Below are 27,495 nucleotides of genomic sequence, written 5' to 3' on the forward strand. Positions count from 1 at the left end.
ACATATTCAATTAAAAAAAACTACTGGAACATACAGGATTATTTTTGTCACTGTTTTATATAAATTATGATCCTGTCATGTACTCATCTCCTCTGGCTTATTTACCTTTAACCCTTCATATCAACTACTTTAATTCATCCTTTTTAATGGCTATATAATATTTCACGACATGGGTGTACCACATGTGCTCATTCATTGCCCCATCAAGGAGCATTCTGTTTTTCAGGGTTTTTAAAAATATATATTCATTTCTTTTTTTTTTTTTTTTTAGGAGAGTACAAGTGGGGGAGGAGCAGAGAGAGGGGGACAGAGGATCTGAAGCAGGCTCTAGCTGGCAGGCTAACAGCAACGAGCCCGATGTGGGGCTCAAATACATAAACTGCGAGATCATGACCTGAGCTGAAGTCAGATGCCCAACTGACTGAGCCATCCAGGCACTCGTTTTCAGTTTTATTTTATTTCACTGCTATGACTAATGCTACAATAAATATTTATACATATCCCCCCAAATGATATTTTTGATATCTTTTTTAACTTTTATTTCGTTTATATAGGATTAGAGATGGTACTGTGGGAATTGTGTCTCCTAAAATGTATGTATTGAAGGCTTAACCCCCCAATGTGACTGTACTTAGTGTTGGAGCCTTCAGGGGGTAGTTAAGACTAAATAAGGTCACAGGATGGGGCCCTAATCCCAGAGAGATGGTGTTCTTGTAAGAGGAAGAAACACTCTTTTCTCCCCCCCACCCCCTCTGCTTCCCTCCCCCTTTCTCTTTCTCTCTCTCTCACCACATGCTCACGGAAGAAAGGCCAGGTGAGTATACAGTGAGAAAGTGGCAATCTACAAACCAGGAAGAGAGCTTTCATCAGAAATGGAATCATCCAGCAACTTAATCTGGGACTCCCAGCCCCCAGAACTGAGAGAAAATAAATATCTGTTGTTTAAGCCACCTGGTTTATGGTATTTTGTTATGGCAGCCCGAGCTGATTAATACATATGAGTACATTCAGTTTTTAATATTCTTATTGCTTATTTCCAAACTTCTCTATTCTCTTTCCTATTTTTTAATTTTATTTTTTCATAATATCCTTTCTTAAGAGAATGGATTCTGGACACGGATTGTCTTTTACTTTGGTCAAATTTCTTAACTTTCTTTGATTCAATTTTCTAAAATGTAAAAGGGGAACAATATTAACATTTATTTCCTCATAAGATTGTTATGAAGAATTAACACATTAATATATAAAGTCCTTTAAACATACATGGATTTCTAAACTTACTGTTATAAAGTTTCTATCTTATTCCTTTCTGTTTTTTAAATAATTATAGTTTTCAACAAATTAAATCAAACCTTTCTATTTCTCTCTCATTCTAACATAGCTCTTTCGTGTCCTTTAAAAGACACTCCCCCTTTCTAATTTCTTCTTGCCACAGACTCCTTTCCCCTGGTAGATAGAGCTTCACAAACTCATCGTTATTCTTCCTTATAAAGGGTAGTCAAACAGACCATCTATTGAGATTCCCACCAGATCAATTGACAATTGATTCCATTTTGTCACTAGGCAACATATTTTGGGAAAAGAATGTTGTGAATACTGTTTTTGCCTTGATTCTCCAGGAATAAAAATTCTCCAATCATCTTCTGCTTTGTTCTAGTATCTATGTGAGCCTAAAATAGCATTCATATCGTCTGTCTTTGCTTGTCACGTTCGTCATGCCATAGATTCTAAGTATAGAATCTGTAGCAAGATCCTGTTGATAGAAGATGCACATTTATATGTTTAGAAACAATATCGAGAAAGAAAGAATGTTTGGAAATAACATCAAGGAAGATAGGTTGCCAAAATAAACAAATAAAAAACGAAAGGGAGAAAAGAAGACCGGTTCAAGCTGAAACACCCTGGCAACAGTTTCTCCTTACCAGTTTGCGCTTCAGATTCTCACCATCCTTTGTAGAACTGGGGCATTCTTCAGGCTCTTTTTCCACAATGGCCACTAGGGGGCACTGCCTATCAGCCGTGAGGGAGGTAAGCAGCGAGTCCCTAACTTGGGGAAAGGACTGAGGTGAAATATGACAGTAGGGTCAGCCAGCACCAGGGGAAACTAAGATATAACTAAATGTCTCAAGGCAAGATTTTGCTGCAACCAAAAATGAAGTTTAAAAAAGACTTGTTAAAATGTGGTGGGTGTTCGCTCTAGATTTTATTCTCCTCCCACTCACTCTGAACATAGATGTTGTAATTGACTTGTAGCTTTATGGCTGCATGTGCCTTAAATTATATCATCAGTGTGTTACCCAACATTTTGGTACAAATTGCGTTTCTGAAATTCAAAATCTACTTAAATGATGATGGGTGGTTTCACTATTAAAAGATGGCATAGGTAGGTTTGGGAAAAGTTCCTTTAGGAAAGCAAAATATTACTTAATGTTTGAACACACCTGCAAATTCCTTATTAAGTTGATTTAAAGTGTGACACATTGCGAAGCTACTTGAGGCTTGATTCATTAGACCTACATACTATCCAATTAGACCACTGGCAAAGCATGAATTCAATTAGACCACTGGCAAAGCAAGAATTCAATTTCCAAATCCCTAAGCAGTCATTTAGTGCATCCACCGATTCTGCTCATGGGCCACCGATGCTTCCTCTGAGCGCCTTGAAGCTGCAGTCAGTGATCGCCCGCAACTTCTTACATTGCAATTCTACCCTCTCCTTACCTACCTCGGAATGCTCAGATTTCAAGACCGCAGGGGGCATTTTTTGAATGCATGTTAATGTGCGTATGTGTGGTTTGTCTATGTAAACAGCTTTACATTTTAACGTTTATCTCTGGCAACTCAGTGGCAAGTAGTGGTTTTACATTTGCTGTGGCTAAATGGGTACTGAATTCATCAGCCTGAGTTACACAGGGCTTCAAGCAGGTGTTCTAACCTCATGTATCTGCAGAAATTTTCAGCTGACTTTCAGCACTATATTCTCTGCATTGTCTCTAACATCAAGGACTGTTCCTCTTCAACATCCTTTACTTCCCTTTTTTCGCTGATGTCAGAACTGTAGCATGCCCAGGGGACAGACATGAGACCTATTTCCTTCTGTGTCTGCCTCATTTCCTTGGTTATCTCCTCCAGCATAGTGATTATTAAAGTCACTTACAGGCTAACAATTGACAAATTTATATCTCGAGGCTATTCCTCTCCCATATATTCCAAATTCTTACGTCCAAATGCCTACCTGACATGTCCACTTGAGTGGCCAATAAATACCTCAAACTTGCGTCCCAAACTAAACTGCTGATCTTTCCTCCAAAACCTCGTTCCTAAGTTTAAAGCAACTTCCCACTCCTCAGGTGAAAAAGACTGGACTCCCCATGCTTCTTTATCTCTCATCTTAAGTTATATTCATGTAACTTAATCCATATATTCTATTTATCCATAAGTTATATTTATAAAGACATTTGTAGCTTACAAAATATTTTTAAAGATAGTTGTTTCATTTGGGCCTCATACTTCTCCACCTAGATAAGCAGAAAAAGATAAAGAAACTGAGTCTCTAGTAGGTTAGGTAATTTATTCATGGTCACACAGTGTGGAGTTGAGCCTTAAATTCACATCATCAGATTAAGTTCCAGGAAACTTTTGCTAGTCTTAGAACTAGTGCTGGGGACTCCTGGGTAGCTCAGTCAATGAAGCATCTGACTGGTTCAGCTCATGATATCACGGTTTGTGGGTCTGAGCCCCACGTTGGGCTCTCAGCTGTCAGCACAGAGCCCACTTTGGATTTTCTGTCCCCTCTGTCTCTGCCCCTCCCCTGCTTGCATTTTCTCTCTCTCTCTCTCTCTCTCCCTCCCTCCCTCCCTCTCAAAAATAAGCATTAAAAAAAAGGACTAGTTGTGAACATTAAGTCCACCAGCCCATTGCAAAATGAGAATAAGACTGATGAAGTAATTTTTCACAAAGCTCGAAGTATTTCATTTAAAGAAGTGTCCTTTCTTCTTAGATGTATCATTTGCAATATCTGATGTCATAATGTCCTCTATTTTATAATAGTAATAGTATTCATACTTGTCTTAAGGCAAAATAAAAAGTTAATTCCTATCTGGCAAATATTATGATCTATAACATGCAGAGTCTGGAAATCGCTGAATATACTCTCATATCTCAGGTCACAAGATGTAGGGAGCAAGTTGCATTCTCACTAACATATTTTTCTTCTAGTCTATACTTGGGTTTTAGAGTCTGCTTATTTTTGTATCTGTGTAATGCAAATTAATAACTCCAAAATAGAAAGGCCTAAACAGACACCTTCTGTATGTGTGCCTCATGCATGAAGCTCCTTTCTGGTTCTCTGCTTCTATTGAGGAATTTTGATTATAATTTGGGAAGTGTAAAAAAAATCATATTACTTTTGGGTGAACAGTGGTGTCCATATTACTAAAAAGTTCAAAGGGAATGATGATTACATTTAGGGAATTGTCTCTGAATCCTATTAAAATGCTGTTGAATATAATCATTTATCGATCTCTCCCTCCCAAATCCTACTGAAATGATGGAGCAGATATACATACACATACAGCAGTATGAGTAACTGGGGAACAATACCACCAGCTGATCAGAGCAGTGAAGAATTTCTGGAAGAGTAGATTCATTCATTTATTCAACAACTATTTATTGAGGGCTTATTAAATGCCACGCACTCTTCTAGATAATGGAAATACTGCAGTATTTCAACATCTTGTTGAATGTCCTTGTTCTCATAAATCTTACATTATTGAAAGGCAAATAAGGCAATGTTTTTTAAAAAAAGAATGAGGGCGCCTGGGTGGCGCAGTCGGTTAAGCGTCCGACTTCAGCCAGGTCACGATCTCGCGGTCCGTGAGTTCGAGCCCCGCGTCGGGCTCTGGGCTGATGGCTCAGAGCCTGGAGCCTGTTTCCGATTCTGTGTCTCCCTCTCTCTCTGCCCCTCGCCTCTCTGCCCCTCGCCCCTCTGTCTCTCTCTGTCCCAAAAATAAATAAACGTTGAAAAAAAAATTTAAAAGAAGAATGAGTCAGATTGAGGTAACTGCGATGCAAATAATTAAGAGAAGTTAATGTGATAGAAAAATTACTGAGTGGTTGCTCTAATTTGGATAATTATGAAAGAGCTCTTTGAAAAGCTGATATGTTAGTTGAGAGCTGAACAAGAAGGAGCCAGCTGTTCAAAGATCATGGGGAGAACACTTCTGCGAGTGAGAAGAGCTTGTGCAAAGACCCCAAAATAGGAGTAATCTTCCCATGTTTGAAAATCTAAAAGAAGGTAAGAGAATTGAAGGTTAAAAAGCAGGCCATAGAGGGAAGCAGAGGTCAGACCATGCCAGGTTTTGTAAACCAGATAGGAGTTTGGTTTTTATTCTAAATAGGATGGGAAGCCATTGGACAAACATAGGTGGCAAAGTAGCATGATGTGATATGTGATTTCAAAAGCCTGCTCTGATTAAATTTTGGAAAATGAATTGTAGGAGGTGGTATATGGATTTGGATAATGTTAGCTGTAATTACAGAAAACCTAAACCTAACCTAAAAAATATTAGGGGCACCTGGGTGACTCAGTCAGTTGAGTGTCCTACTTTGGCTCAGGTCATGGTCTCACCATTGGTGAGTTCGAGCCCCACACAGGGCTCTCTGTTGTCAGCCTGTCAGCACAGAGTCTGCTTCAGATCCTCTGTGCCCCTCTCTTTGCCCCTCCCCCATTTGCGCTGTCCACCAAAAAAAAAAAAAAAAGTGTGCGTATATAAACCCATAACGTAAAAAGTCCATCAATAGGACATCTTCAGCATTGTCTATCATTGCCTCAGCAATAACATCAAGGACTAGAGCCCTTTTATCTTTTCATTTTGATATTATTGGTGTGATATTATTGGTATTTGATATTATTGGCTCTGTCTCCGTGACTTCTCCCGCCATCGGTTGCCAGGTAGCTTCAGTGGCACCAGATTGCAAGTGCAGACACAGCAATGAAAGAAGGAATAAGCCTCCCAGTAGACCTTCTTTCAGATGTGCCTTTATATTGATGGCTATAAAGATTTCTAGTGGAGTGAAAACACCTTTACTTTCTCCCAAAATTTGTCAGTCAGAACTTCCAATTCGTACACCAAAAAATCAAATAACTGGGATCCAAGTTCTTAATTTAGGAACCAGAAGACAGCAAGGTGTAATTAATGCCCTTAAAGAAATTTTTGAGGATACTGCATTCGTAGAAATGAACGGGCTTCATTTTTGAAAAGAACAATTAGACTCCAAAAATAAAAGCCCCATTGCAGAGGCAAGAAACAGATGGGCTAAAATCACAGAACCAACACAGCTGATGGCTGAACTTCTAGGCTAGAAGACAGAGTCAACAAAGAGTGCATCGCTGTTGTAAGCCCCTAAAGTATTTATAAAATTTCATAAATTCAAAGCAAAAAGTGAAAAATAAGGTTTATTAACAGAAAAAGGACAGCCAAACACCATCTACCTGGAAAGTATTTTCTTAAAAAAGGCAATTAAGAAGTGAAAGTATGTATAAAGAGGAATTGAAAACTAATACTCCAGCTAACTACATTTACACCAGCCATGCTGGTCATCTCTCTGGGAATGGCTGATTCTTTACTGAATGGATGATAGCACCATATACAGAAATAGGAAGGATGAGGCCAAAACAGTATTTAGAAGATAGATATTTTACCACAAATACATTAATTAGGAAATGAGAATCTTTAGAGATAAATCAACCATGCTTTCAACTTGACAACAAGATGAACAAATCACAAAAAAAGACAAAAATATTTCATTTGGAATTTGATTTGGGGGAAATTTTTCAGAAAATTGACTTGATAGAATCATACATCTTCATGAAACAACATGTAATTCTCTATTTCACTGAAATGGCAATAAAAGATTTTTAAAGCAAATACAAAAGGTTTCATAGCTGTGGAAAAAAACTTTGCTCCTTTAATATTGAGAAGATTCAGTTCTCTAAAGTAATCAAAGACCTGATACAAACAGCATGAGGCAGGGGAAATCATTTTGATGAAACACAATCTTTGGGGCACCTGGGTGGCTCATTCAGTTAAACCTCCTGCTCTTGATTTTGGCTCAGGTCACCACCTCACGGTTGGTGAGTTTGAGCCCCCTGTTGGGCTCTGAGCTGGCAGTGCAGAGCCTACTTGGAATTCTCTCTCTCCCCCTCTCTCTCTGCCCTTCCCTTGCTTGCGTTCCTCTCTCTCTCAAAATAAATACATAAACTTTAAAAAAAAACATTAAAAATATAACAAAAAGTAAAAAAAAAAAAAAAATACCCACAATTTTTGTTTTCAAGGCAGAGTACTTGAAAGAAACAAAACAACACTTTCATAACCTGGCAGCAGCAGTGATCCATAATCTAAGAAAATTTATCCTCATTTGCAGTTGAAGCAAATTAAGCTGTAGTTTTATATAAATACACAACTGATATTAAAGATTACCTTTTGGCCCTTCCAGCGCGCCGCGGGTGGGGAGGTGATGGGGCCACGCCGCCCCCGCCGCCTCTGCGGCCCTGCAGGCTTCCGCTGGCACTTCCGGTTCTGCCCGCCTTGCGCCTCACGGCCCCGCTTCCAGGCCCCAGGAAGATTACGCTCTAGGGGAGCGAGGACGAGGGTGGGGGTGCGGCATGCGCACCGCTGTCTCTGACCTCTACTTGGAGCACTTGCTGCAGAAGCACAGCCAGCCCGAGGCTGCTCACACCAGGCGAACGCTGTGACCGAGGGCATGTACACCAACGGCTGGGCTGCCCCAGGAAGCCTTGCCCAGGCCAAGGGGCAGGACGTACAGAAGGTGGGACTCATCCAGTTCGAGACGGTCACCCAAGAGCCCATGGGAATCATCCTGAAGCTGAACGACAAGCAGTCCTGTACCGTGGCCATGATTCACAGACAAGGCTCCCTTCACGTTGGGGATGAGAGCCTAGAAATCAATGGCACAAACGCAACTAATCACTCAGTAGAGCGGCTGCAGAAGGCGATGAAAGAAACCAAAGGAACGATCTCATTAAAAGTAATTCCCAACCAGCAGAATCATCTTCCTGCACTACAGATGGTCATGAGAGCCAAGTTTGACTATGACCCCAAAAAGGACCACCTGATCCCCTGCAAGGAGGCGGGGCTGAAGTTTGTTACCGGGGACATCATCAAGATACTCAGCAAAGACGACAGTAACTGGTGGCAAGGGCAGGTGGAAGCTTCCTCCAAGGAGTCAGCTGGATTGATCCTTTCTCCTGAGCTGCAGGAATGGCGAGTGGCAAGTGTGGCTCAGTCTGCTGCGAGCGAAGCTCCAAGCTGCAGTCCCTTCGGGAAGAAGTACAAAGACCAGGACCTGGCCAAGCACAGCTCGATTTTTGACCAGTTGGAGGTCGTTTCCTACGAGGAAGTTGTTCGGCTCCCGGCGTTCATGAGGAAGACCCTGGTGCTTATAGGAGCCAGCGGGGTGGGCCGCTGCCACATTAAGAGTGCCCTGCTCAGCCAGAACCTGGACAAGTTTGCGTACCCCACCCCGTGTACCACACGGCCGCCCAGGAAGAGTGGGGAAGATGGGGAAAATACCACTTTGTCTCCACCGAAGAGATGACGAGGGGCATCTCTGCCAACGAATTCCTGGAGTTTGGCAGCTACCAGGGCAACGTGTTTGGCACCACATTTGAAACCCTGCACCAGATTCATAAGCAGGACAGGATTGCCATCCTGGACATTGAGCCCCAGACCCTGAAGATTGTCTGCACAGCAGAACTGTCATCGTTCATTGTGTTCATCGCACCCTCCGACCAGGGGGCACAGACAGAGGCCCTGCAGCAGCTGCAGAAAGACTCCGAGACCATCCGCAGCCACTATGCATACTACTTTGACCTCTCGCTGGTCAACAACGGCGTCGATGAAACCCTGAAGAAATTGCAAGAAGCCTTGGAGCAGGCATGCAGTTCTCCACAGTGGGTGCCCGTCTCCTGGGTTTACTAAGCTTGCAGAAGGAGGGAACTACCATCCGCCCTTCTGTAGCTGTGTGAACTGCATTCTCCTTGCTTTCAGACCAACAGGAAGGCTCCCCTAGTTTTGTCAGCTTCCGGCACTCTGCTCCTCTCCTATTTCCGCCGCCGGTGGGCGTCAGGCTGGTGGAGGCTTCTGACTGGGCTCTGACTTTCCTGCTAGATGGAGCCCCAGTGATCAGGGCTTCAGAAGGCTCTCTGGAAATCTGGAATTTTACTTCGGAAAGTACTGTCAAAACTCACCTGCTAACCAAGGATGGTGCGCACAGAGAGGAAAAGCTACGGACATTGTTCTTTAAAGCCTGTGCGCCTTCACCTTTAATTACCCTGGGCATTTAATTGTTCTTGGAAGCATTTGTAACCTCAGCCTCAACTTTTAAAATGCCAAAATGAAACAGCTGCGCAATAGAAGGATGTCTGCTCTAGGGAAACCCTCAAAAGCAATAAAAATGTTGTGTTAAAATGCCAGGAAAAAAAAACACACAAAAAGATTACTTTTTTAAAAAATTCTATCACAAATTCATCCACTTTTAGCCAACTCGTTATACAAGGTAAGAATTCTCTTTATCTCCAACTTTGTGTATCCATTTACACCTATTTGATTCACTTGTTCTTAACAATTATGTTTAGATTACTCATGAAAATTTCATGAGGCATTAAAGAGCTAGCCATCAACTTAAGTTATTTTTCTTGCTGACAAATTTTGTAACAGAGGTAACATGAATTCATTTGACTAGTAAACCCAGGTAGAATAAAAGTTGCATGCTTGAATTAATTCTAATGCTGATAATTTGAAGACATGCCTATCTTAATTAAGCCAACAAACTTAAACTAGTTGAACTGGAAAAGCATTTGGGTTACTTTCTACATTTCTGAGAGTTTTAGGAATACTTAACATATATGCACTTATTTTAAACCAATTAAGTAGATCTTTTTTACAAATTTTGGCAATACCATCCAGAGGTAGAGTTATAAGTACATAACATACAGGGGCACGTGGGTGGCTCAGTTTGTTAAGTGTCTGGTTCTTGATCTCTGCTCAGGTCATGATCTCACGGTTCATGGGATCAAATCCCACCTCAGGCTCTGCGCTGACAGCACGGAGCCTGCTTTGGATTCTCACTCTCCCTTTCTCTGCCCCTCCCCCTGCTTGTGTGAATGCTCGCTCTCTCTCTCTCAAAATTAATAAATAAATACACTTAAAAATACATACATCCATAGACATGATGCATAAACATACAGACACAGAGCCCTTCTAACTTCCATTCCAAAATTTTATCCATGAATCACACACAGCAATGCAAAACTCACTAGTTTATAAATAACTCTTGAATCCAGATTATGTAAAATTAATGTTACCTGTTCCCAACGCTAAAGTTTTTTATTATTATTTATGAAGGAGACTTTTAAGATTTGCAAGTAGTTCATGGAGACTGTGGAGTGCATTTTGGGCAAGGGAGCTTCTAAGCAGTCTGTTCTCTAAAAAGCGAACTTTCCCCCTCTTATTTTATTTGGTCTCCCGGTAGGCAGTGTTTTAGTTATCCCTTGGGGTATTTACATTTCGAAGACGTGATAAGATTTACATTTTAAAGGGACAAAGAATGAAAGTGTTTCTCTAGAGATTTCAAGGTTCATTTCTCTATTACTAGAAGTCTTGGGTAATTACTATTTAAAACTATCCTGTGTATTACTGGTCAGATGGCATGAGAAGCTCTGTCTGTTTCACTGTCAACCACCACAACACACTTCTCTTGTTTCTTCCCACTTTGCCAGAGATTCCACCTTTTAGGGTCCCAGTCAGGCTTTGTCACAAGCCCCTGGATCTTATTCCATGCAAGTTCATGCATTCCTAGTTATGCAGATTGGCATGCTAAGGACTATAACATAGTATCCTGCTCTCCCACCTCATCTGCTCACCTGGAAGCTAGCAGAATGGTAGACACTTCCTTCTCTAACCTCTGCTCCTCTTCCAACTTTCTAACTTGAGCTTCTGCCTCTGGTTGGACATTGGTAGCCAGCCAAGCTGCCCACATTAGAGGCCATCCCATTGGGACAGCCATTTGTTTCCCTTCTTCGCTATGGGTGGTGTGTTATGAACATTTTGTCAAACAAATACATTAGACCAGCCAGCCTTTTGGGGTGTCCCATCTGACATATGGGTCACCCTTCCCCACTTAGAGGTTGATGCCCAACCTGGAGTTTTCCTTCAGGTGTCTCTTTCCCAAGACCTGTTTCTCCTGGATGGCTTGCCAATTATTGGTTTGCAACTTTAGAAGTTTCCTGGGTGAAATCTGAAACTGGCCCCTGTCCATAGAGGGCAAGGAGAAGCCAAAGGAAAAGGAAGATCACTCTAGATGGGTAGGTGGGCTTTTTAAAAAAAAAAAAATTTTATATTTATTTATTATTGAGAGAGAGAGAGAGAGAGAGCGAGCGTGAGTGGGGGAGTGGCAGAGAGAGAAGGAGACACAGAATTGCAAGCAGGCTCCAGGCTCTGAGCTGTCAGCAGAGCCCAACGCAGGGCTCAAACTCACGAACTGGGAGATTATGACCTGAGCCGAAGCCAGGTGCTCACCGACTGAGCCACCCAGACACCCCTGGATGTTTTAATAAGCAAGGGAACTTATAAACAATGCTTGTCTTGGGTGGTCACAAAACAAGTCTCTGCACCAACCAGCCAGAATCTTGAAAGTTTCTGTAGAGGCTTTAACAGGGTTCAGTCTCATATACAGTCCAGACAGTCTCAACAGCATGTTACTCTTTTGAGGTTGCAACCTTGAAATGGTTCCAGTTATGAGAACAGTGGGCAGGGCATACATTCCAAAGACAGGGGAGGGGGTAAGGAGCCTCTGATTGCCCAGGTCCAGTTGATGGGTCAACCAGTGGCCATGCCCTCTTGAAGACCTCCTCCAATAGTAATAGAAATGTAAATCAGAATGGCCTAAAACAGAAACAAATATGTCATCAACAAATGAAGTTGATCAGGAAGAAAAACATGTCTACTCAAAGTATATTGTGGGTTCATTTTTGAAGGGTGTAAGTTGGACATGTGGTACCTGACCAAACATGAGAATAGATACAGGTCATAGCTAGTGTGAAAAGCACAAAATGATGATAAGAAGCCTCAGATGACTATATTCAGGGCCATGATGGTCAGGACCATCTCATTATAGCCAAATATAACTTATTTTACAATGCTTACTAATAACAACTTAAGTTTTGTAGTACCTTTTCACAGTCCTTCTTGTTTATAAAATATTATTATACCCTTTGAACGAGGAATGAGTTCCTGTTGATAAAGGTTACTATGAAACAAAATTATGCTCAAAGTAAAGAGAAACTTTCTAAAAATCTATTACTATCAGGTTTGTGAGACAATTTCCTTGGGAAGTGAAAATTTTCCTATCCTTTGAAACGTTAAATAGTGGCTGGAAGATTATTTAAAGATGATACAAAAGAAAGGTGTTTATTAGATGGGATGAGGGTTGGTGTGAGCAGGTAGACCCTAAGTTATCTTCCCACCCTAACATTCCATGATTTTTGCTTCTGGTATACAGCATTTACCCTAATATCTTGTGTTGATGGACTCCTATTAGGCTGATAAATAATTCTCAGTATATTTATCTTTATATTCTATAGTCATTGCTAAACCTTTCAAGAATCCTACAGTTTTGCTAAAAAAAAAAAAAAGGAGTAAATAAACAATGGATGTCTTTATTCAAATATGGTTGTTCCATGAATTCTGGGTTTTCTAGCAATGAATGGTGTTGCTCATTTTGAAGCTGGAGCTGCTTTTTTGAGTTTCATCTCTGGAAATGAAGTCAGCATCATCCTACACATATTTTCCTCACCTCATCCCCAATGCTCTTAAGGATACCAGTCATGTTGCTATGACTACCGATGGCAAGTCTAGTATAATAGATTGCATCAACATAGTGCCTCTATAGGACTGTTTGCACAAAAAAAAAAAATGCTAGCATTTACTGAATGCTTCTTATGTACTAGGCACTTTTCTCAGTGCTTTGCATGTGCTAACTCAAATAATCTGCAAAACAGCCCTGTGATATTGATGCTAATTTTATCTTGATTTTAAGGATGATGAAATTGAGGCACAGAGAAGTTAATGAATGTACTCAGCTGCCAAGTTAGTGAGAGAGCTCAGATTTACACTCAGAAAGTTTGGATTCCAATCTCCTGAATCTTTAAAATATGTTGTTTGTTGGGGCATGTGGGTGGCTCAGTAGGTTAAGCGTCCAAATTCACCTCAGGTCATGATCTCATGGCTCATGAGTTGGAGCCCTGCGTCAGGCTCTGTGCTGACAGCTCAGAGCCTGGAGCCTGCTTCGGATTCTGTGGCTCCGTCCCTCTCTCTGTCCCTTCCCTGCTCACACTCTGTCTCTTGAAAATAAATAAACATTAAAAAAAAATTAAATATGTTGTTTTTTGTTAAATTTCTACATGAAATGATGTAGTCCATAGTAGGAAAAAAAAAACCTAATAACTGAGACGCAGAGACATGTAGTGGAAAGAATATTACACTAGGAGTGTAGACTTTGGATTCCTAGTCCTGTTATACCTCTATATAATTCTGGGTGAATCATTTAGTGGCTGTTCTTCATCTACGTAATGAAAATTGATTCAACGCTCTTTGTTTCATTCTAGACCTTTCACAAATCACCTTCAAACACCCGTTGTCTAATCTAAGCTTTATAGAATAGTGGTGATCCCCCCACCTGTGTCCCATCCTCTTTGTTGCACAGATAGTAAGGATCCTTGGACTCCAAAACCAATGTCTTTTCCTATTATAACTGGGTGATCTATTTTATCTACACAAACACATTTTCTAAACTAACATAATGTGCCAATATTAACTTTTATAATTAATGTGGCACGCAGAGATGAATTGGTAATGCTTTCAGCAGAAGGAGGTAGCAAAGAAAGGATAATTTTGGAATTGATTTTAAGAAGCCAAATTAGTTTACGCGAAATCCACATGCATTCTTAATTTGTTTTGTTTAAATCCCGAGACAAATGCTAAACTGATGGAAAAATATGCTGCTTCTTTGTGCTTCGGTAAATTCCTTATTTTGTAACATGAAATGATAAATGTTTGAACAGCTGCAATTATGAAGTTAAGGAACCATACAACACACAAATACACATACACATACACATATGCACACACACATTTTTTTTTCCTCCAGGGCTATGGATTGGAACTGTGCCATAGAAAAATAATCCATGAGTGACATAAATATATTTTCATTCATTTTGTTGAATCCCTTGCTTGATATAACTTTCTCTGTGGGAGGTTTACCTCAAGAATAAAAAGAAAAGAAAAAAATGTGAACAAACCAGCTCTCATGATTTATTGTCTTAGAATAGTTTCTGAGATATTGTTCTCCTTTACGTGCAAGTGAAATAGTTTTGCAACAATGGAGGACTAATGGGAAGGAGCTGGGGGTAGGACTCAGCTGTGGCCTTGGCCATTGAACAAATCTTTAGTGTCTATTTTATCTTTGTATACTTAAGCATGAATAGGAGTATTTGTTATTTTTTATTTAATTTCTTTTTTAAGCACTTGTGATCTAAATATATACTATTATGTAGAGGTGAGCCTGTGTGTCTACTTAATCCATATGCACTCACTTTAAATCCTTTTTTTTGGCTATATACTTGAAATCTGAGAACTTGATACTCTGTTGGCATTCTGGGAAGTCACATGCAAACTTACAATATTGCTTAACTTCCCTGTTGTCTGCTAGAAATAGATGAAGAGACTTGAATCTGCCCCTACTATTTACTGAGATATACGTAGATCGCATAATATCATACTGAGAATCCCAGAATATCAGATTCAGAAGGGGTCATAGAGCTCAGCAACGCATTTCTCAGGGAACCAGAGCCATTGTAGGTATCACTTAGAGAAGGGATTTATAGTAGGAATTAGACCTTGCCCGAATATAGGAGGAAGGGGAGAAGTGACTGTCTACAGGAGAGTTGGAAGATCCATAAAAAGGTCACTGACCAGTCCACTGTAAGCACTGGTGTGAGTGGACAAACAGAGCTTTCTTGGAAATGCAGGATATCAAACACTTTTAGTCTGTGAATCAGATCCACAAGGGGGGAAGCTTCTGAGGGGTTGAATGGAAATCTCCACCTCTCAGGAAGCTAGGCCTCTGTAAGACTGCAGCCAAATAAATCCTTGCTAGTGGGCCTGGGCCCATAGGGCTGGCAGTAGGGAAGGTGAGCTACAGAGTAGAAGGAAGTGATGTAAGCTGGGATCTACTGGATACTTCTGCATCTGCTCAGCACCATCCCACACTGAGACATCCTTCCCAAAGTAGTGACATCTGTTTTACTCTGACCTTCCACATCTCAGGCAAGTTCCTCCTTTGTCAACTCTAGCGTAAAGACCATAAAGAAAAAGAGATTCTGGGAAATGTCGTTCTGAGCCTTGGTCAAGTTGACAAGGTACAATCCAGCATGATGTCCAATGTTCTAATTTTGCAGACAAGAAATCTGCTGCTCTGAGGCAAGTGACCCAACCAAGCTTGATGACTTAGGTAGTGACAGAATCAGAACTAGATTCAAGGTCTCTTAATTGCTAGGGTAGCCTTTTTATTACATCTTTTGTCTAGTTTATATCTATGTATGTCCTACATGAACACAATTATTTGAATGTGGACTAAAATCTATATATAGGTCATTCATCAAATATTTTTATTAGAATTAATATAAAACTAATTTATGAACATTAATATAATTGAGATTTCTTTTTGTCGTTGTTAACATTTTAAGGAAGTTTGCATCGTGTTCCCAGTTGTAGGAAAAGGACATTTTGAATGCAGGTGTTAAATAATGAAGTCATTATATGACTATTCACCCAAACTGTATTTCAGAAAAATTACTGATACCAGGAAATGGAAGGACTACATAAAATTAAAACAATTATACTTGTGATGTATTAAGAGCCCATTGTATATCAGCCTATGTTAAACACTTCATATCTCAACTTTTTCTCAATGATTTTTCCTTGTTTTTAAATTATTTTCATATCAATATGAAAGCATACACATATACAAATTGATTAGGAAACACAAATAACTCTATAAAAAGAATCACATTGTCATAAGAACAATATTCCTAGCAGAAAATTACTTAAGTGGAGTCTGGACCATAGTTTGGTTTTCATATTTCTTTGAGGTTTTAAGAATTTCTTCTAGGGGATTCATTGGAAAAGGTACCCAGTGAGCCTTGGGAAATAGAGAAAGTTCCATAGTCTGGCATCTGGCAAATCTGGATACTGGATATGGGAGAGGAGGGAGATGTTTGATTTTTTTTTTCTAAGCTCACCATGGCCAATGTCCAGTTCTCAGGAAATAGTGGGGTGAATGTCTTCAGTTGCTATCAGTGACTGGAAGTGGGGACTTCATTAGCACATGGCCCACGTTGATAAGAATTTGACAGAGGTTCACCAGAGCAGAAGGTGTCTTGTAGTGAGAGTCTGTTTCTTGGGTCACATTACTTAAATGTGGTCTAGTTGCTCTTTAGGTCTTCTGTACAATTGTCATCCTGCCTCTTGTGTTGACTCCCCTGAATCCTGCATTAAAGTGAAAGACAAAATCAGAAGCTTTCTGAGAATGGCTCATGGAATTTTTTTGTGAACTAAAATATTTCTGTCATATCTTCAGATTTAACTTTGAATCCGGCTGGATTAAAAATTGAGATATTTCATTACTTAGCTAGGAATGTTAAAGATGTTCAGTTTTCTTCTTGTTTCCACTATTGTTTCTTGAGAAGTCCCACTCCATTCTGAATCCCAGTCTTATGCTTAATATCTGGCTTCATCTTCCTCCTCTCTGGAAGCTTGTAAAATTTTTCTTCTTATATCCTGAGTTCTTATATTTCTTCAGTTTGGATTTATTTCCTTCTATTTTATGTCAATCTAAAGTCCTAATTTCTGGACAAGTTTCCCAACATATTTTACAAGTATGATCCTCTCCTCTTTCCTCCCTGTTCTCTTTCTCTGTAAATCCTCTCACTTATATATGTTGGACGTTCTGAACTCATTGTCTAATTTTTTTAATTGTTTCTTCTCCATTTTCCTAAACCTGTTTAAATATTCTGTTGAGTTCCTCATTTCTGCTATGTCATGTTTTTAAATTCTAATGTTTTTTTTTTTTTCTTATTGCTCTGAACATGAAAATTAAAGCTTTTCCTAAACTTCTCTTCACATAGGCTCTGTTCATTTCAGTTTTTTTCTCTTTATTCTTGTCTCTTTTATTTAGAGATTCCCCTCATATATCTGCCCATGCTTGGCATTTGTGTTTAAGATTCCCTGAATGCTTGGATGGGGCTTAATTACCTGCAAGATGATTTACCTGGACTCTTGGCATGATGTTAGTCTCTCTCCTTAGGCTGGTCAATATTGTCATTGTGTGTTTAATGTCTTAAAACATCTTTTTGGTGTAAATTTAATTTTCTTTTGGAGGTGAGGAGGTGTGATCAAAATGCTTTTAAACTGATATGTCTCCATTATCTTATTAAGCCTCAATCTAACTAAGATGGTTGTAGGTAAATGGAAAGTGTTAATCTTATCCCCTTGGAGGTGAGGTTAAAGGGGTTTTGTGAGTTGTCCGTGTTCTCATAACTGTTGAGTAGATAAGTCAGGATTTGAACACAAGGGAGGCTGACTCCACAGCTACTATATTAAAGACATGTGGCCCAGAGAGCAGGTACAGCTTCTCTGCTCGTTTATGAGGATCTGACAGTTCCTTATATATATGGCTGAAGAAGGAATCAATACAAAAGGCACCTCAAAGTGAGTAACAAAACTACTTGATTGCTTGATTAACTGAGCATTTTCAATCCTTTTAACCAGAGAAGTGTATTCTAAATCTGTTGGTTCTACATTCAAACGAAACTCCCATTGTGTGCGTGTCTCTTTAACTCTGTTGCCACCTTTCTGTCGCTGATCACTCATGTTTTCCTAGATTATCACAGTAGCTTTCTATCTGATTGCCTCATGTGCATTCTTTCCACTTTTTACCCATAATGTATATTGAACCTAGAAGAGATTTTTCCTAAAATTTATGTCATTGTGTTTTCTGTTTAAAATGTTTCAAAAATTGTCCACAACAACGAAAAGGTAAAATATGAATCCTTAATGTGGTCCACAAGGCCTGCATAGGCTGATCTGTACTCATTTTTGCAACCTCTGCTTTTACTTCACTCATTATGCTCCAGCCATTATGGCTTCATTTCAAATCGTTGGAGGTACCTAGAGACTTCCTGCTTTAAGGATTTTGCTTATGCTGTTCTCCTAGCTCTAAATGCTCCTCCGTTTGCTGCCAACCTATGGCTGCTGCATAATCCTCATTCAGAGTTTATCTTAAATCACTTCCTCAAGAGGTCTGGTGTATGTCCCATGTCAGGTAGGTCCTTCATGCTTCTTGTGATGTTTTAGGTTTTCTACACATAATATCTAGGGATTCAGAAAAAGAATCTAGAGAATCTGAACAGTCGCATCATTCATTGTGTGTATTTGCTTCTTATTCCAACTACAAATGTCAGAAGCATATTATCAGATGAGAGGGTGCTCTTCTGAATTTATAAAGTGAGATTTAAACAACCCACTTGATGTGAGACAGTAAAATGAATTGGGACAATGAGCCTCAGGGGACTTGGGCTTTGCCACCAAGTTGTTGAGTCCCCTTATTCAAGTCAGATGAGTCTCTATGGGTTTCCTCTACCTCTGAGGTGCGGAGTTTGGACTGGAAACACCCTATAGATCCTCTGGCTCAATATGCTGTGGCCCTCTGTTCTAAAACTTGGGTGTCAAATGATTTTTGAATACTGCAAAAAGCTCTGTAAAAATTTTCAAAAATTTAAAGTAAATCCTAAAACATGTTATTTTTAATTCTTACTTTTAGTTAGATGACTTCCTTGAGTAGGCTCAGATTTTCTTTCATAAGATTTTTTTGGTATTGATTTTAATTTTTTATTATTTTTTTTAAAACGGCAATCTTTATTTATTTTTGAGAGAGAGAGGGTGCAAGTGAGAGAGAGGCAGAGAGAGGAAGAGAGAGAATCTATAAGGGGCAGAGAGAGAGAATAAGAGGGAGAGAGAAGCAGGGCTCAGCTGAAGCAGGGTTCATGTTCACCTGAAGCGGGGCTCGTGCTCACCCCAGGCGGGACTCGAACTCACAAGCCATGAGATCATGACCTGAGCCAAAGTCAGGTGCTTACCTGACTGAGCCACCCAGGTGTCTACATTAAAATTAAACTATGTTTCCTGAGTGTATACCAGTTGCTGTGAGAAAAGGGGTATCCTAAAAGTACTACAGGAAACATAAGTACAGAAAACAGAAACATAGTAATTGAATGTCTAAGGATGAGTCCCATAATGGTTATTGTGAAAGGGCCTAAAACTGAAATATCCTCAAAACTGTGAAAAGTAAAACAATGCTTTCTAAATATGCAACTGCCAGTAACTGTAGGAAGGGAGAGACTCCCAGATGGCCACAAACCAATATTGTATTAATGAATGGAAAGGAAACACTGTTGATTAGCCTATTGCCTCAGCTGTGATGCTAACACTTAAGTCTGAATGAAGACACTAGTGGAGAAAGTTTAAGTTTTAATTTACAGTGATTGACAGCTTTATGGACATTCAGAGAGCAATGTTTGCTCATTCTTGTCTGCTAAAGACTTCTGTCTTCTCCCAGTATCAACCATGCACAGTTATCCTTAAGGAGAGTCATGAGTGGATCCAAATTAATCACATTTTAACTATGACTCCAAGGAGCTCAGCAATACTGATTTTAATATTTTACAAACTAAAAGGCCTTGATTTTGACTACTTTTTTTAAAAATTTTTTAATGTTTACTTATTTTTGAGAGAGAGAGACAGAGCACAAGCAGGGAAGGGGCAGAGAGAGAGGGAGACACAGAATCGGAAGCAGGCTTCAGGCTCTGAACTGTTAGCACAGAGCCCAATGTGGGGCTTGAGCTCACGAACCGCAAGACCATGACCTGAGCTGAAGTCAGATGCTTAACCGGCTGAGCTACCCAGGCGTCCCGATTTTGACTACTATTAATATGTTACTGGCTATACCGTTTGGAGAAATCTCACTATTGAAACTAGGATTAAGTAAACTTGTAAGAACTTAAGAAAGCCAAGCCAAAGGAGACCAACAAGCAAAGAATCTTACTCTGTAGACTCTTTTTTTTACAGAAGCCTCCCTAAAGGACATGTTGTTGACAAGCATATGGAAGTTATTATGACATTAACCTCAGAGGTTAATTTAAGTATTATAAGTGTTTCTTATACACTTTTAGTGATAATAATTCTTTATACATGCGAAGCATTTTGGAGTTTTCAAAAGGCTTTCACATCTACTGTTATCTGTACTATGAGATATTAAATAATGTATGAAATATCTTAATCATACTTTTTTCTAAGCACAAAATCCTTGACATATGTAACTGCTGTAAGAGCATGTTGAATAAATTAAACAATCTGATTCACACAAAAATCCATGTGAGACATATGCACAAGTATTATACAATTTCACCTATCTAGGAAGAATTTTAGTGAGTGGTCAGGGTGCCTTAACTAGTTGGTATAAGAAAAAAGATGAGATCTAAATTCTCTGATCTTTCAGCTTTTAGGGAACTGTAGAGTAACTCTTGAAAAGAAATGAGTCAAAATAACGAATAAAAAATGTGCAGTGATGGAACTTAAAAGCACACATATTTTGTTTGAACATTACTATGATATATACGTATCAGAATTATATGTTATTAGATTAATATATGCATTAGAATAGACAATATATATTTATTTTTTATTTTATTTATTTATTTTTTAAATGTTTATTTTTATTTTTGAGAGAGAGCGTGAATGGGGGAAGGGCAGAGAGAGAGGAGGACAGAGGATCCCAAGCAGGCTCCATGCCATCAGTGCAGAGCACAAGGCAGGGCTCAAACTCATACACCATGAGATCATGACCTGGGCCGAAGTTGGATGCTCAACCTACTGAACCACGCAGGCATACCTGGCACCACACATTTCTTACATGGGCAGGAAACTACCTCAAATCAGAATGTATTTGCTGATACCTTAGCTTTACTGTCTGTACACAAATGTGTCTTAGTGTTTTTGTTGTTCTGTCTACGGTGACCATCACTATTAATTTTCCAGTGTTCACTTCACTGTTTTATCTTTGTCTTTTAACATTTAAGGAAGCTATCTAAATCTTTCTTCAGTCCTCTGATGTCCTAAAAGAAGGGAAATTTGTCTTTAAGATAAATTGGGTTTGTAGGCCAGTTGTAGAATTAGGTGAAGAGTACTTCAAATTGGGAAAACCATGTGAGGAAATTCCTGAGGTGAGAAACTACTGAAGATATCTTGCGGAAATGGGTTTGGCTGAGACATGAAATACACGAAAAGGAGAGGTTTGGGGTCAGGGCTAGATTATGAAGCACCTTAACAGTTAAATAGAGCACTTTCTTTTTTACAAAGAAAATGGTTTAATATTTATTTACTTTTGAGAGAGGAGGAGAGAGAGAGAGAGAGAGAACAAGCAGGGCAAGGGCAGAGAGATAGGGAGACACAGAATCTGAAGCAGGCTCCAGGCTCTGAACTGTCAGCACAGAGACCGCCATGGGGCTCGAACTCACAAACCAAGAGATCGTGACCTAAGCCGAAGTCAGATGCTTAACCAATGGAACCACCCAGGAACCCCTAAAGAGAGCACTTTCCATCATGAGCAGTATGAAGCCATTGATGGTTATTTAGAAGAAGAGTGGCAGTGTGGGTTACTAAACATGTTTGGTTTTTGTTTTTGTTTTTAAAGAGTAATGAGGGCAAAGCCACATCTCTGCTTTAGGATGATCATTCTGGTTGTAATGAAAGAAGAGTGCTGTGTTAGTGTTTGTACATATATGTGTGTGTGTGTGTGCGTGTGTGTGTGTGTTTGTGTTGGAAAGGAGGACTGGAGTAAGAAGGGTCACCATCTCAAAATAACTATTTCAATAGTACAATTAAAATAGAAATCATATATACCACTTACTAGATAAGTAATGTAGGACAAATTATTTCTTCTCTCTAAGCCTCATTTTCTTCATCTTGTATCACGTATCCTATAGGATTGTTGTTAAGATTAAGAGAGAGATTACAATGAAAAGCATCATGCCGAGTACATAATAAGTGGTCAGTATGTGTTCATTATATACTAGACTAATGAAGATACATTATATTCATGAATATGTCTCAGTGAAGTATTTTGGGCTTTTCTCAATGAAGTATTTCAAAACTGATACATCCTACTAGACAAAGATAAAAATGCACACTGACAATATCTTTCCCAAGACTGTCCTCTTGGTCTCCCCCAGTGAAGAGGGCTTTACCAAAAGGGCCCATAGGAAGGAGGTCATCTTGTCACCTGAAGCTTCTGCTCTTTTACACTATACAACCAGAAAGTCAACAAATCCATGAAAGAACACTCGGTCATGCCTGAGAAGCCAAGCATGAGCTCTGGTGTTTGTGCTCCTCCCAGAGTGAATCAAGCGTGATGTCTCACTTGTCTCCGAGTGCTTGTAGACACTTGGTCCTCATATATCATTTTGCATTTCTTAAAGTCAACCTGTGTATAAGAGGGAGTGGTAGAACTGCTTACTCTTCAGTATTTACTGCACTCCCCCTGCTCCCCCATAAATGGCTCAGGCCCTCTTATGATGAAGACCAAGCAGGAGTTCTGTCATATTTCAATGACTGGAAAGGGTAAATCTGGAACAGTAATGTATAAAGGATAAAGTATGCAGCAAGCTTTGACAACCAAGGAAGGTTTATGTTTGGGATTAGTTTTATCTTCTGAGTGCCCAAAGATGACCACAATGCTGGGCACAGAATGTATGATAGAGGCACATGGAATTGAAAGACAGTATTTATTTATGTTATCATTATTTATTCACACACCTACATACACAAAACCCCTAAGCAGTTAGGCACCTATTATGGTCAGATACTGTATTAAAGGATAGAATGTGGAGATAAACAGCATTGTTTAATCCAAAATATTTACTGAACACTAACTATGTACCAGGACTTCTACCTTGTTGTGGGAATTCAAACATGACTGTGTAATAGTTCATACCCTCAAAATGTTTCTTAAGGAGTAACCCATATGAAATGGGTTGCTCAGGAGCAATAACTAAGCAATCTTTTTGATCTTCAACTTATGATATTTTATAGTTAAAACAACTTTCATGTCTAATTCATTCCATTTCATCTAAGAAGTGTCAGTCATCTGAAATACACTTTTCTATGTTTTTTTTTTTTTTTTGTCTTTTGGGACACTCATATACTGCTGAAAACATAAAACATCAGTATTTTTCTCTCTAAAGGTGTTCAATATGGTGGTTTCTCCTCAGTTCTATACTGATGAATACTGCTTGACACTCAGTTGGGTGGTCTTCAGTCTGTCACTGCTGATCCCTGAGATTTTTCAATGGAGAAAATAAGGAGGTAAGTGAGCATTTGCACTAAAGAGCCTTAGCATGCTATAGATTTATGACTTTGCTACTGCATACTCGAAGAATTACACAAGTAAGTCCTTTGATCTCAGATTTATTTATTGCTCTCTCATGAGATACAACCCTATATTTGTACACATCTTTGTGGTTGTAAGTACATTGTTTTGGAGAGTGAAGGCATTACTTTTAATAATGTTTGGTCATCTGAGTCTTTTTGTTTTGAAATATGTTAAACATTCCTGTTTTATTTATGTCCAATTTTCATCAGAATCATAGAAGTTATAGATTAAGAGCTAGGGAAAAAGGATTGAGGCCTCTATAGCCAATAAGCAATATTATGTTGAAATAATCTTTTCAAAATTCAGTATTAGCTATATTACCAAGAGAAGCCAATAAAAAGAGCAAATTGTTCCTCTTTTAAAGTGTCATTTTGGGGGGCGCCTGGGTGGCGCAGTCGGTTAAGCGTCCGACTTCAGCCAGGTCACGATCTCGCGGTCCGTGAGTTCGAGCCCCGCGTCGGGCTCTGGGCTGATGGCTCAGAGCCTGGAGCCTGTTTCCGATTCTGTGTCTCCCTCTCTCTCTGCCCCTCCCCCGTTCATGCTCTGTCTCTCTCTGTCCCAAAAATAAATAAACGTTGAAAAAAAAATTAAAAAAAAAATAAAAAATTAAAAAAAAATAAAGTGTCATTTTGGGACAGATGGGGAACCTGTGTCTCTGTGGCTGATAATGGCAGTTTAAGTTTAGTGTTTAGGTGTCTTCATTTCCCAGAGTTGCCTCAAAGAAAGAAAAAGACGAATTTCCATTCTGTTTGTGATGTGTATTAAAATTCTAGGGTTGAATCTACCTAATTCTTCCACCTGAGGTTTTGATGTTGGAGTATGTTCGACTTTCAAAGAAAAGTCCGCTGAAGATTGCTGCCAGGGATCTACCACAATCTGTCTCCATTATTTAAAAAGATTATCTCCTGATTTCTACTATGAAGTGGAAAGGGAAATTGGATCTATGTATGTTTTAGTAACTAACCGAATTCATAGTCCCAGTGAATTAATTAAATTAATCAAAAGATTAGTATTTGTTTTTGTTCAACCCAACAGAGTATGTTAAGTGAAGTTCAACATTTTGGCCAATTTCAATCTGTTATTAACTTTATGCTGACAAATTTCCATCTGTTAAGCTACTACAAGTCAATGTACTGGTATGAATTTATTACCTGGAAAAGCCATATTTGATTTTTACATACATACAAGCTGCTAGTTCACTTATGCCTAACTTGTTCACTGAAAATGTCAACACAGTTCTTTTAAGTTGGAGAAAATAGTTATATTTAGTTCAAAACTCTATTGGTTTAAGTGTCAATGGAACACATGAGGAAGTGTTTCTATGAAGAATCAGAGCCTAATCTATATTCCTAATAGAATTCCTTACCAACTTTTTCAATCAGTGGATAACATTAGAGCAATTAATTCATCTACATAGACTTAAAAGGTAGAAGATCTCTGATTATTTGTTATTGTTTTAAGAATTTCTGAATGAGGGGTGCCTGAGTGGCTCAGTCAGTTAAGTGTCCAACTTTGGCTCAGGTCATGATCTCGCAGTCCTTGAGTTTGAGCCCCGTGTCCGGCTTTGTGCTGACAGCTCAGAGCCTGGAGCCTCCTTTGGAGTCTGTGTCTCCTTCTCTCTCTGTTCCTCCCCCAACTTGTACCCTCTCTCTCTCTCAAAAATAAATAAAGATTACCAAAAAAATTAAAAAAAAAAAGAATCTCTGAATGAATTAGACAAACATTTAACCATGTAATAACATCCTTTAGAACATCCTAAACCCACTGTTATGTTTCTTTGACATCATCTGTTAGAAAGCTATGATGGCTATCTGGTAAAGTGACAAAATCATTTCAGAACAAATATATTGCTTCCTTCTTGTCCTGCTGTTTCCTGTATGCACAAGAGTCATCTCTTTAAACAAGGTGGGCAAACTTATAATATTTGGTTTTTTTCTTTCCCTTAAGCTGAATGTGAATATTTTCTATCTAAGGCAAGATATGGATCTCTCCAGTACCAAGAATGGCCTTTGGCCTTCACATCAGAAAGTAGCCCATGACATTGTACTTTGTCTTTTCTTCCTGTCCCATTTTGTTTCTGTCCAGACCGAGTCTACTGCTAAAGGCTGGTGGCTGAAACAGTAGCAGTCATCAAAAGACTACTCTTAGAAATATCTTTTACCAGGGCCAAAAGATTATTTGAAGGGAAAATAGAGTTTTCCCTGTGGATTCATCCAAACAGAATTTCTTATGGACCAAGTTGTTACGTTTTTCTTTCTGCTGGATTACTTCTTTACCTATTTCCATTACAAGTTAATGGTTTCATTAAACTTCTTTTGGTGAATTTGTCACTGAAGGTAGTCATTCTTTCAAAAGGAGAGGTGACATGTGTGAGGACAATCTTTTGAGACTTATGTAACATTTTTTTTTTCCTGCTGGGTTATACTATTAAAGAACACTTAATCTCCTGAAAGACACTTCAGGCTCCTTTGCTACGCAGAAGAGAGAATCACCAGAAAAAGAATGTTCTTTAACAGGACACTCATATGCATCAGGCAACCAGTCATACTGTAAAATACCATATTTTAATAATGTCAGTGCTCCATATAATAACAATAATAATACTAATAGATAAAATACATGGGTATACTATATGTTGGCACTACATTAAGTGCCCTACCTACATAATTTTCTTTAATTATACTATCAGTTTTATGAGGTAACTGTATCTATCTTTCCATTTTACAAATGAGAAAGTGAGGGGTTAAAAAATTGATGATAATAATCATAACAAACTCTTATCAACATTTATTAATTACCAGGTCCTAGTTATAATAGCTATTATAGTTAGTTATAAAAGTTATCAACTTATTTGATACAAAATAAAACCCACTGAGTAGATATTACCATTAGTCCCAATTTTTAGATGAGGAAATAGAAGCACATAAAAGTTAGGTAATTGCTCAAATCTCAGCTAATAAGAGGTGGAGCTGGGACTAAAATGCTGGTTTAGGGTCCCAAACCATCCTCTTACTGCTACATTGGCCGCTTCTGCCTCTCCAAAAGTTAATTCTCAGTGATTGATGACTGCTTAGTGGCAGTGATGGGCCTTGATTTCAAAGTCTATGCTGTTAATTGTTGTATTTTATTCAATTGTTCCTCATTTACTAAGCACAGGGTCATTGTGGTTAGTGGAAAGCCCTGTGGCTTTTGTGGCATATGCTAATAAAAGCAGAGTGTACAGAGATCATCTTTGTCCCTAAAAATTTTACTTTTGGGGGATGAAACTGCTTACTTTTTAGTTAAGGGACCTACCACCCCAACTAAGACCAGAATAATTTCCCCAAGGATCTTTCTGGAGTCAGTAAAGATCTCTCCACTATGACTTCTGTAACTTGGACTAGCAGTGAGCCAAGGGGGCTCTGACTCAATACATTCCTTGAGCTTCTTCTTCTTCTTTAATTTTTTTTAATGTTTTTATTTATTTTTGAGAGAGAGAGAGAGAGAGAGAGAGAGAGAGAGAGAGAGAGAGAGAGGAGAGGAGGGGCAGAGAGAGAGGGAGACACAGAATCTAAAGCAGGCTCCAGGTTCCAGGCTGTCAGCACAGAGCCCAACACAGGTCCCAAACTCATGAACCGCGAGATCATGACCTGAACTGAAGTCAGAAGCTTAACCGAGTGAGCCACCCAGGCACCCCATTACTTGAGTTTCTTAAGGAACTGTTATAGTTTGTAAGAGATAAGCTATTGCTGAAGGTTTTCTCTCCTCACTAAGAAGACACAAATGGCTGACCTGATGGCCAGCCAGTGAAAAGGACAAACCTTTTTGGAGAGCAATGCCAGCTTTAAAGTGCTCAGCTCCTTGCTTTCTTAGGTGAGAAATTGATGGTAT

The 27,495-nt window shown here is 39.2% G+C and overlaps 1 protein-coding gene across 1 annotated transcript; it reads left to right on the forward strand.

Annotated features, from left to right (window-relative positions):
* The first annotated feature begins 2,546 nt into the window (after positions 1–2,546).
* LOC115522870 (55 kDa erythrocyte membrane protein-like) lies at positions 2,547–9,002 on the forward strand. The gene is given in 5 exon segments (XM_032594583.1): positions 2,547–2,685; positions 7,498–7,664; positions 7,667–7,733; positions 7,736–8,584; positions 8,587–9,002. Coding segments are annotated over 5 exon segments (1,638 nt in total).
* Positions 9,003–27,495: the final 18,493 nt, after the last annotated feature.

Source organism: Lynx canadensis, chromosome C2, assembly GCF_007474595.2.
Source record: "Lynx canadensis isolate LIC74 chromosome C2, mLynCan4.pri.v2, whole genome shotgun sequence".
Taxonomy (NCBI): domain Eukaryota; kingdom Metazoa; phylum Chordata; class Mammalia; order Carnivora; family Felidae; genus Lynx; species Lynx canadensis.